Source organism: Cherax quadricarinatus, chromosome 25 (genome assembly GCF_038502225.1).
Source record: "Cherax quadricarinatus isolate ZL_2023a chromosome 25, ASM3850222v1, whole genome shotgun sequence".
In the NCBI taxonomy this organism is placed as follows: Eukaryota; Metazoa; Arthropoda; class Malacostraca; order Decapoda; family Parastacidae; genus Cherax; species Cherax quadricarinatus.
The window spans coordinates 20,301,665-20,313,822 of NC_091316.1; the positions used below are offsets into that span (position 1 = coordinate 20,301,665).

The 12,158-nt window shown below is 42.2% G+C and overlaps 1 protein-coding gene across 1 annotated transcript in view; it reads left to right on the top strand.

The window, feature by feature from the left end:
- Nucleotides 1–2,901: 2,901 nt before the first annotated feature.
- The window catches only part of LOC138853202 (anaphase-promoting complex subunit 7-like), a gene marked incomplete at its 5' end in the record, with an annotated part of 50,643 nt that continues 41,386 nt past the window's right edge, over nt 2,902–12,158 (top strand). Inside the window, 1 exon segment of the mRNA XM_070088654.1 lies at nt 2,902–3,016. Coding sequence (XP_069944755.1) covers nt 2,902–3,016 — 115 coding nt within the window.

Consider the following 12,158-nt stretch of genomic DNA (forward strand, 5'->3'; position numbering starts at 1 on the left):
ATAATTAAAGACTACGTATAGCATTTGTTGTGTGTATTTAAAACTGTAATTAATCTCTATAAAATGTATTTTTTTTTTTTTTTGTGAATATTTTTGGGTTTCTGGAACGGATTAATTGTATTTCCATTATTTCTTATGGGAAATATTGCTTCGAATTTCAGACTTTTTGAATTTAGAACTAGCTCCTGGAACAGATTAAGTTCGAAATTTGAGGTTCCACTGTATCACTCTCCATATTGCTCCACTTCCTGACAACCCTAAGACTGAAGAAGTACTTCGTAACATCCTTATGACACATCTAAGTTTTCAGTTTCCAGTTGTGATTCCTTGTTGCTGTGTCACATCTGTGAAACATTCTGTCCCTATCCACATTGTCAGTTCATCTCAGTATTTTATATGTTGTTATCATGTCCCTCCTATCCTCCAGTGTTGTCAGGTTGAGTTCCTTTAACCCTTAAACGGTCCAAACAGATCGATGTTCAAATTCGTAGTGCTCCAAAAGTAGATCTTTTTTTTACATATTTTCAAATATAACAAAAAAAATGTAGATAAAAGTTTTTTACACATTTTCAAATGTAAAACAAAAAAGAAGATCTACATTTTTTTACATACTTTCAGATGTTGAAAAAACGTATATATACGTTTGGACCGTTTAAGGGTTAACCTCTCCTCATTGGCCAAACATCTCAGCTCCGGGACTAGTCTTGTTGCAAACCTTTGCACTTTCTCTAATTTTTTGATATGTTTGACCCAGTGTGGGTTCCACATTGGCGCTGCATACTCCAATATGGGCCTTATGTACACGTGTACAGTGTCTTGAATGACTCCTTAACTCCTTGAATGACACCTCAACCAAATAATTGCTGCAGCAATTATTTGGTTGAGGTGTGCCTCAGGAGATGTACTTGGTATAATAGTCACCCCAAGACCCTTTTCTTTGTGTGAGGTTTGCAGTCTTTGGCCCCCTAGCCTATACACTGTCTGCAGTCTTCTTTCACCTTCTCCAATCTTCATGACTGCATTTGGTGGGGTTAAACTCCAGGAGCCAGTTGTTGGACCTGTCCAGATCCCTTTGTACTCCCACCTGATCCTCATCCATTTGAATTCTTCACGTTAGCTTCACATTGTCTTCAAATAGGGACACCTCTGAATCTATCCCTTCTGTCATGTCATTTGCATGTGTACCAGAAATGCCACAGGCCCTAGAACTAACCCTTGTGGAACTTAGCTCATCACAGGCATCCAACTCGTTACATACTATGTCACCTTGACACTAGGCCTGTTGTATGTGTGTGTGTGTGTACTCACCTATTTGTGGTTGAAGGGGCCAAGTCATAGCTCCTGGCCTGTCTTTTCACTTTTTGCTACAAGGTCTTGTCTCTCCCTGCTCCGTGAGCTTTATCAAACCTCATCTTAAAACTATGTATGGTTCCTGCCTCCACTATGCCACTTGCCAGACTATTCCACTTCCTGACAACTCTGTGACTAAAGAAATGATTTCTAATGTCCCTTTGACTCATCCGAGTCTTCAGCTTCCAATTGTGACCCCTTGTTTCTGTGTCCCATCTCTGGAACATCCTGTGTCTGTCCACCTTGTCAATTCCTCAGAGTATTTTGTATGTTGTTATCATGTCATCCATAACCCTCCTGTCCTCCAGTGTCGTCAAGCCGATTTCCCTTAACCTTTCTTCGTAGGACATTCCCCTTAGCCCTGGAACTAGTCTTGTTGCAAACCTTTGCACTTTCTCTAATTTCTTGACATGCTTGACCAGGTGTGGGTTCCAAATTGGTGCTGCATACTCCAGTATGGGCCTGACATACATGGTGTACAGAGTCTTGAACGATTCCTTACTGAGGCATCGGAATGCTATTCTCAGGTTTGCCAGGCGCCCATATACTGCAGCAGTTATCTGGTTGTGTGCCTCAGGAGATGTGCTTTTCCTTGAGTGAGGTTTTCAGTCTTTGGCCACCTAGCCTATACTCTGTCTGCGATCTTCTTTGCCCTTCCCCGATCTTCACGACTTTGCATTTGGCAAGGTTAAATTCCAGGAGCCAGTTGCTGGACCAGGCTTGCAGCCTGTCCAGGTCTCTTTGTAGTCCTACCTGATCTTCATCCAGTTTAATTCTCCTCATTAACTTCACATCACCTGCAAACAGGGACTCTTCTGAGTCTCTCTCTTTCGTCATGTTGTTCACATATACCAAAAATAGATCTGGTCTTAGGACTGACCCCTGTGGAACCCTGCTCGTCACAGGCTCCCACTCTGACACCTCATCACATACCATTACTTGTTACCTTCTTGTTAGTTATTCTCCAGTCCATTGCAGTGTCCTTCCTGTGTGTAAGTGTTAGTTACCATTTTGTTCTAGGTACATGTCGATTAGACACTAGGCCTGTTCTATGTGTGTGCGTGTTCGTGCGTGTGTGTGCATGTGTATGTGTGTGTGCACGTGTGTGTGCGTGTGTACTCACCTAGTTGTACTCACCTAGTTGAGGTTGCAGGGGTCGAGTCCTGGCTCCTGGCCCCGCCTCTTCACTGGTCGCTTCTAGGTCACACTCCCTGAACCGTGAGCTTTATCATACCTCTGCTTAAAGCTATGTATGGATCCTGCCTCCACTACATCACTTCCCAAACTATTCCACTTCCTGACTACTCTGTGTGTGTGTGTGTGTGTGTGTGTGTGTGTGTGTGTGTGTGTGTGTGTGTGTGTGTGTGTGTGTGTGTGTGTGTGTGTGTAAGTGTAAGTGTAAGTGTGTAAGTGCAAGTGTAAAATTTTGGAAATCCTGAAGATGTATTTGGCACTCAGAAGTTACTAATGTCCTTTAAGATTATCAGTGCATGAGCTAAGATTATAATGATCCTATTAGATCTAAGTGTAGATTGATTTTGATCCCACCAGTCATGAGCCTAGCAATACTCGTGCACTGGAAGGGATGCAGAAGATGGAGGCAGCGCCTGATACAGTTGAAGCACCTCCCTATGACATGGAAGTGGAAGATATAGCTGATTCCGAGGTGAGTCTGATTGGATGATTTTTTATTTACTTTTTTTTTATTTACTTTTTTTTATTTACTTTTACTTTTTTTTTTTCAACAAGTCGGCCATCTCCCGCCTAGGCAGGGTGACCCAAAAAGAAAGAAAATCCCCAAAAAGAAAATACTTTCATCATTCAACACTTTCACCTCACTCATACATAATCACTGTTTTTGCAGAGGTGCCCAGATAAAACAGTTTAGAAGAGCCAGTTGTGAGTGTGGAGGAAGTTCGTGAGGCAGTAGATAAAATGAAAGGGGGTAAGGCAGCCGGGATTGATGGGATAAAGATAGAAATGTTAAAAGCAGGTGGGGATATAGTTTTGGAGTGGTTGGTGCAATTATTTAATAAATGTATGGAAGAGGGTAAGGTACCTAGGGATTGGCAGAGAGCATGCATAGTTCCTTTGTATAAAGGCAAAGGGGATAAAAGAGAGTGCAAAAATTATAGGGGGATAAGTTTGTTGAGTATACCTGGTAAAGTGTATGGTAGAGTTATTATTGAAAGAATTAAGAGTAAGACGGAGAATAGGATAGCAGATGAACAAGGAGGCTTTAGGAAAGGTAGGGGGTGTGTGGACCAGGTGTTTACAGTGAAACATATGAGTGAACAGTATTTAGATAAGGCTAAAGAGGTCTTTGTGGCATTTATGGATATGGAAAAGGTGTATGACAGGGTGGATAGGGGGGCAATGTGGCAGATGTTGCAGGTGTATGGTGTAGGAGGTAGGTTACTGAAAGCAGTGAAGAGTTTTTACGAGGATAGTGAGGCTCAAGTTAGAGTATGTAGGAAAGAGGGAAATTATTTCCCAGTAAAAGTAGGCCTTAGACAAGGATGTGTGATGTCACCGTGGTTGTTTAATATATTTATAGATGGGGTTGTAAGAGAAGTGAATGTGAGGGTCATGGCAAGAGGCGTGGAGTTAAAAGATAAAGAATCACACACAAAGTGGGAGTTGTCACAGTTGCTCTTTGCTGATGACACTGTGCTCTTGGAAGATTCTGAAGAGAAGTTGCAGAGATTGGTGGATGAATTTGGTAGGGTGTGCAAAAGAAGAAAATTAAAGGTGAATACAGGAAAGAGTAAGGTTATGAGGATAACAAAAAGATTAGGTGATGAAAGATTGAATATCAGATTGGAGGGAGAGAGTATGGAGGAGGTGAATGTATTCAGATATTTGGGAGTGGACGTGTCAGCGGATGGGTCTATGAAAGATGAGGTGAATCATAGAATTGATGAGGGGAAAAGGGTGAGTGGTGCACTTAGGAGTCTGTGGAGACAAAGAACTTTGTCCTTGGAGGCAAAGAGGGGAATGTATGAGAGTATAGTTTTACCAACGCTCTTATATGGGTGTGAAGCATGGGTGATGAATGTTGCAGCGAGGAGAAGCCTGGAGGCAGTGGAGATGTCATGTCTGAGGGCAATGTGTGGTGTGAATATAATGCAGAGAATTCGTAGTTTGGAAGTTAGGAGGAGGTGCGGGATTACCAAAACTGTTGTCCAGAGGGCTGAGGAAGGGTTGTTGAGGTGGTTCGGACATGTAGAGAGAATGGAGCGAAACAGAATGACTTCAAGAGTGTATCAGTCTGTAGTGGAAGGAAGGCGGGGTAGGGGTCGGCCTAGGAAAGGTTGGAGGGAGGGGGTAAAGGAGGTTTTGTGTGCGAGGGGCTTGGACTTCCAGCAGGCATGCGTGAGCGTGTTTGATAGGAGTGAATGGAGACAAATGGTTTTTAATACTTGACGTGCTGTTGGAGTGTGAGCAAAGTTACATTTATGAAGGGGTTCAGGGAAACCGGCAGGCCGGGCTTGAGTCCTGGAGATGGGAAGTACAGTGCCTGCACTCTGAAGGAGGGGTGTTAATGTTGCAGTTTAAAAACTGTAGTGTAAAGCACCCTTCTGGCAAGACAGTGATGGAGTGAATGATGGTGAGAGTTTTTCTTTTTCGGGCCACCCTGCCTTGGTGGGAATCGGCCAGTGTGATAATAAAAAAAAAAAAAATATAACATATCCCTCCAAACTGCCAATATCCCAAACCCCTCCTTTAAAGCACAGGCATTGTACATCCCGTTTCCAGTACTCAAGTCCGGCTATATAAAAATAACCGGTTTCCCTGAATCCCTTCACTAAATATTGCCCTGCTCACACTCCAACAGCTCATCAGGTCGCAAAAACCATTCGTCTCCATTCACTCCTATCTAACATGTCAAGTGGGTTTTCGATACGTGGATGGGGTAAGAATACTCACTTAGGCTGGTAGTACGTATAATATATAACGGGAAGTATGGGACGCGCCAACAGCCGACCTGCCTCTCTCTGCTCCTTATCTTCGACTGCTCCACAGTGCCTACGGGTGAGGGATGTTTGAAATCCTGCTATGGTCAGCAGCAATATGAATAATCAGTCAGTGATTCACGCAGACGGTTGGTAGTGAGTCATCTACTGGTACACTGGTTACTAGGAACTGGTACTACTACTGAGAGCTCAGCGACGCTAACGTATGTCGTCCCGACATACAACTAATACAAACTAGAGACGGCAGGTGTACGGCTTGGGCTGATTCTATACAATGTCAAAGTACACAACAATTGAACATTATAACATATATAAGTAGAATATTGGAATGGAAGCTTATGGAATTGAAACTGTAATGCAATACAAGGTTTGATATAGCACAACTCATCGAATGAAACTCAACGTTGGGATTACACAATAGAAGTGATAAAAAAAAATTTGATCGATCGATCTGTATTCATGTGATCTACGGATTCTGAGGAAGGAATATATACAAAGAAAGAAGTGTTTAACAGAAAGGCAGATTCGGTGCACTCAAATCTAGACTGTTAACTCTCAGAATTTGGAGAGAACGTGAACACACAAAAAAATTCTTGAATACTGATAAGTTGATACTGTAATTATTCATCTATACAGGTTATTTACATTTAACCCCAACTCTGCTAGGGTGAGATTGACATATGCAGAATGGGTGTCATCTCTGGGAGGATCAAACTCTGTTGCACTGGCTAACTCATGCTGTATTTGAGGCAAATCTGAATTGGAAGTAACAAATGATAATTGAGGATTTCTCAATACCTGTCGTGTACGTAGGGAATAACGACATTCAGGTAGATCGTCTGACTGAGTATCAGAGGTAGAGAGTACAGGATCAGGAGGATTGTCAGAGTCTGTCACATTAGTCTGGGTTGGAACATCATTATCATCACATACTAACTTCATGTGATCTAAATGCGATTCTTTATACTGACCAGTACTAATTTCTCTAACCTTATACTTATTACCAGTGATATGTTCAACTACTCGATAAGGACCAACAAACTTTTGATCAAGCTTAGGCATTGCAGACGTTTTGTTAAAGTTAGTCAGCATAACTCTCGAACCTACTTTGATTTTGGATGGCTTTGCTCAAGTGTTTGCGACTCGTGTAAATTCTGCTGTTGATTTATGAAGTGTTTCACGGATTCTTCTAAAAACACTTTGAGCTAAGCTGGTACGAGTTGCTATGAAATCATCAGGGTTGTAATTTGGTTTCGGATTAGAATATAGCAACTCATAAGGCAAACGTTTATCTACACCATACAATGCATAATGTGGAGTGTCACCTATAGAAACATTGTAAGCAGAATTTATAGCACACTGCACATCAGGTATAACTTCATCCCAAGTTTCACTGTTGGGATTGATAGTGGCTCTCAAGACATCAAGTACTTTCTTATTGGTACGTTCCGCTAACCCATTGCTGGCAGGATGATGAGGAACAATGGTGGATTTAGAGATCTTGTACAAGGTACACAAATTTTCAATAATTTCATTACAGAATTCACCTCCATTATCTGTTACTAGGGACTTAGGGGTGGTATGCCTGCAGATAATGCGTTCTTCAAACGCTTTAGCTACTGTTTTGGCAGTCTTATCTGCAATAGGAACTAACTCACAATATCTGGTGAAATGATCTACCATAACACATAGATGTTTGTTGCCCTGGAGGGAACATTGGAAATTAGTTAACAGATCTAGCGCAACTCTTTCCCACGGTTCGCTAGTGGTTGGATACACTTGGATTGGATTAGGACCATTAGCATTACCTTTATGATGCATGCAGACACTACATTTCTTAACATACTCAGAAATACCAGTTGCATACGAGGCCAAAAGTATTTCAATCTGGCTTGTTTTACTGAACAATCCGTACCAGGGTGCGCAACACCTGGTACATCGTGAACTAGCTGTATGGCTACATTCACTAGTGACTGTGGAATTACTAACTGGTAAACTCTTCTGCTAGGAGTACCCAACTCAGCTGTTCGATACAGTAATTCTTGGTTCATGACAAAGTCACTGATGGGTGCTGGTGGCTTCACAGTCAGAACAAGATCGTCCTGGAGCAGGAATCAAATCACACCAGACCACATGGGATCTGTTCATTGAGCATTCTTTACATCCTCAGCACTAAATGGAGGGTCTGCAGTTACTATACTAACATGTCGCGATAAGGCATCTGCGACTACATTTGACTTGCCAGGTAAGTGTTCAAAGGTGGGATTGAACTCTTGGATAGTCAAGGTCCATCTGGCTAACCTTCCAGTAGGTTGTTTGTTCTGGAATAAAGGTATCAGTGGAGCATGGTCTGTCAAGACATGAACAGAGTACAGTGGACCCCCGGTTAACGATTTTAATCCGTGCAAGAGGGCTCATCGTTATGCGAAATAATCGTTATGCGAATTAATTTTCCCCATAAGAAATAATGGAAATAAAATTAATCCGTGCAAGACGCCCAAAAGTATGAAAAAAAATTTTTTTTACCACATGAAATGTTAATTTTAATACACACAAACTGAAAAAGGCATGCACAATTACATGACACTTACTTTTATTGAAGATCTGGTGATGATTGATGGGATGGGAGGAGGGGAGAGCATTATCTTCTTACTGTTTAGAAGGGGAATCCCCTTCCATTACGACTTGAGGTAGCAAGTCCTTTTCTGGGGTTACTTCCCTTCTTCTTTTAATGCCACTAGGACCAGCTTCAGAGTCACTGGACCTCTGTCGCACAACAAATCTGTCCATAGAGCTCTGTACCTCCCGTTTCTTCAAGACTTTCCTAAAATGGGCCATAACATTGTCATTGAAATAGTCACCAGCACGGCTTGCAACAGCTGTGTCAGGGTGATTTTCATCTATAAAGGTTTGCAGTTCAAACCACTCTGCACACATTTCCTTAATCTTTGAAGTAGGCACAATGGATTCCACAACTGGCATAGGCTTCTCAGGGTTAGCCCCAAACCCTTCAAAATCTTTCTTAATTTCCATACTAATTCTCACCCTTTTTACCACAGGGTTGGCACTAGAAGCTTTCTTGGGGCCCATGGTCACTTATTTTCCAGAAACACCACCGAAAACACTGTAATAATACGAAATATTCCGAGTGTATGCTTGGATGTTACCGCGGAGGCTGGCTGGTAAACAATGGGACGGCCGGCACATGTGAGGGCACATTGGACGCGTCTCGGACGAAAATCGGTATGCGGGTTTTTAATCGGTATGCGGGGCAAAAATTTTGCGATAAAAGTAATCGTTATGCGGAAAAATCGCTATGCGATGCCATCGTTATGCGGGGGTCCACTGTACTGATAAATAATGTCTCGGAAGTGCTTTAAAGACCATACTATTGCTAAAGCTTCTTGCTCAGTTACTGTATAATTACGTTCAGCCTTCGTAAGGACTCGGCTAGCAAATGCAACTGCGTTGTACTTGCCATCGGTCTTCTGAGCTAGTACGGCACCTATGCCAATAGAACTAGCATCAGTTGTCAGATAGAAGGGCTTAGAAAAATCTGGAATTTTCAAAATTGGAGCAGATGTTAGCTTTTCTTTTAGAGTTTGGAATGCTCTTTCTTGACGGAAGGTCCAAACTAAAGGAGCATCTTTCTTAAGCAACTCAGTTAGAGGAGCAGCTATGGAAGAAAAATTGGCAATGAAAGATCTATAAAAACCTGCTAAGCCCACAAAGGATCTTGCGGCATCAGCAGTTTTGGGAGTTGGAAAATTTAGTACTGCAGTTACTTTACTTTGGTCAGTCGTAACCCCTCTAGGAGTGACTACATGACCAAGAAACTTAATTTCTGATCTGAAAAATTTACATTTAGACAGTTTGATCTTTAAATTAGCTTCTTCAAGCTTACCAAGTACTACATCAAGTCTTTTCAAGTGTGTATCCACGTCTTTAGACATGACGATTACGTCATCTAAGTACACCATAAGTGCATTACCTATGAGACCTCTAAAGATATTAGTCATGAGCCTTGAGAACGTGATAGAGGAGGATCGTAATCCAAACGCCATACGGAGGAAGTGATAATGACCTGTAGGAGTGGAGAATGCAGTTAGCTCTTGGCTGTCCTCATGAAGAGGGACTTGCCAAAACCCTTGTAGCAAGTCCAGGGTTGAAAAGACTTTGTTATCTCCGATGTTACGTAAAAGATCACCCAGTACAGGAAGTGGGAAGCGATCTGGGATAGTTTTCGCATTTAACTTCCTAAAGTCAATCACTGGGCGCCAAGTACCATCCTTCTTAGGTACTAGGATCAAGGGCGCATTCCAAGGTGAATTGCTAGGTGCAATAACTCCATCATCAAGCATTTGATTGATCAGTTCTTCTGTGACAGCAACTTGTGAATGAGGCATTCTGTACGCAGGTATGTAGATAGGTCTAGTACCAGGTTCAAGTGGGATACGATGGGACAATAAGTTCGTTATACCCATCTTCTCACCTGGTAAGGCAATGGCTTTACAACGTTTGTTCAACAGAGTCAACAAACGCTTGACTTCATCTGGGAAGTCAGTGGGAGCTAAGTCTTTCTCCTCAACTGGTGGAACAGATTGATCCGGTGAAGTGGATGAGGTCTCCCCGGTAGAAATAGCACCGACCCACTGGTCAGGTGACAACTCATCCTCTACCTGAACAGGGTAAGGATAGTGAACAAAGGTCAACAAAATTGGTATTTTCTCTGAGACGAACACTGTGACCAGAAGTGTTAGCTAGGAAGAAATGGATCTTACTATCTCTTACAACATGTAAGGATGGTTCAACAAATAGACCTTTTACTTTGCAGGAATCACTGTCAACTAGGACGTTATCACCATCTGGAACACTAGGAACAACAACAGACACTCTAGTGAGGGCACTAGCCGCGACAGAAACGTCTTTCTGCAGACGGCATGTGACATCAACAAGAGAGGGCATTACTAGTTGCAAGTAATTGTTTTCCGACAAGGCGTCCCCTGTGGAGATACTACTACTTGAACTAGCAGGGATAGGCTCAGCACTCAAGGTAGTCAGAGCGTCCTCAGACACTTGAGGTAACTGGACACTATTTTGCAAGTCTGAAGTTGCAGGAACACAGACAGGAGTGACAGGATCATCAGTGCCTGACCGCTTGGGTACACTACTGGAAAATGCACTGGCCTGTAAGGACTTAATTTGAATGTCGTACTCTGCAGCAGTATGGCAGATCTCGGATCCAAGCTGGTAACCCCAAAATGGTACGATCAAGTCATCAATTTGGGCATGCCATCGATAAGGGTCGAGCACAATGCGTAAGTCTCGCATGGAAGCAAATCCCAGTAGAAGGTCACCAGGGAAAGTAATCTGGTCGACAACAAGGAAGGAAGCAGTGAAGTCTCTACCTTGGATAGAAAAAGTGAGGGAAGTCCGACCTCTGACACGCAGGTGAGAACCAGCTACTCCACTAAGGGAGGACACATGAGTCGGTTCTACGAGAAGGACATGTCGTAACTGCTTATCCCTAAACAAACTAGACCTGATAATATTGATTTGCGCACCAGAGTCCATGAACAAATGAACGGGCGCATTATGAACAGATGCTTGCACTATAGGGCCTATGGTTGCATTGGAAGTTATGTGCAAACAAAAAGGTGGATTGTCATCAGAAAAGATTTGTTCCACTTCATCCCCAAAATCATCTATGTCAGAGACGTGTGAAGCAACATCATCAGCAGGATTGTCATTCTCGAGACTGCTTAAGGCTTCAAGGGAATTGTGAACCTATCTTTGACTGCTCCACAGTGCCTACGGGTGAGGGATGTTTGAAATCCTGCTATGGTCAGCAGCAATATGAATAATCAGTCAGTGATTCACACAGATGGTTGGTAGTGAGTCATCTACTGGTACACTGGTTACTGGTAACTGGTTACTAGGAACTGGTACTACTACTGAGAAACATGCTCATGCATGGTTGCTGGAAGTCCAAGCCCCTCACCCACAAAACCTCCTTTACCCCTTCCCTCCAACCTTTCCGATAGTTTGTGATAATTTAAGTTGCATGATATTATCTTGATTTCAGCCTTATTGTATTATTTGCAGTTGAAGTTTAGACAAGTGAATAAGCAAATCTCTTCATCACTGAACTTCCCTAATTCTCAGAAAAGGATCAAGTATATTATTTGTTTGTTTGAGTTTTGTGGTTAAAGACTTTTACATGTGAAAAAGATTAAGTTTGGAAAAACTTAGAAACTTCCTGTAAACTCTTACTAAATTTGTAAGTTGCCGAGGCCCTGATAAGGTAGAAGTTCCATTGTATTATCATTGATCCAGATATTTTATTCATACAAGTCTCGCATAAAGCTGCAGAGGCTTTTTACTTCTTGGCCAATTGTCTAGCCATTATTTGTGAAGGGATTTGGTAATGATTGGGGTTGAAAAATTAATAGCTCCTAATTGAAACTTCAGAAAATCAAGCCTGGATGGTTAGTGGAAATCTTGGGAGACATATGCAAAGGATGTTCTTAATCTCTTACCAGAATCCAGCATGTCAATAAGAGGTTAAAGTGGTAATTTAAGTTTTGCAAATCTCTTGCCCACCACTGAAACATCTGTTAGCCCTTTGTCCAAACATTGATTTATGTTCTTACTGCTAGCACTCCAAATGTAAATCAATGTTTTATTTTTCTTGCCTTCATATTTGGCACCAGAGGCCTGATAGTCCTAGGCAATATACTGCACACACTGAGTGTGTGCAGTATTAAAAGATCTGGGACCACTTAGTACCTTGTGGGAGCACCAGTTCCATTGAGGGCCAGCTAGAGTAAA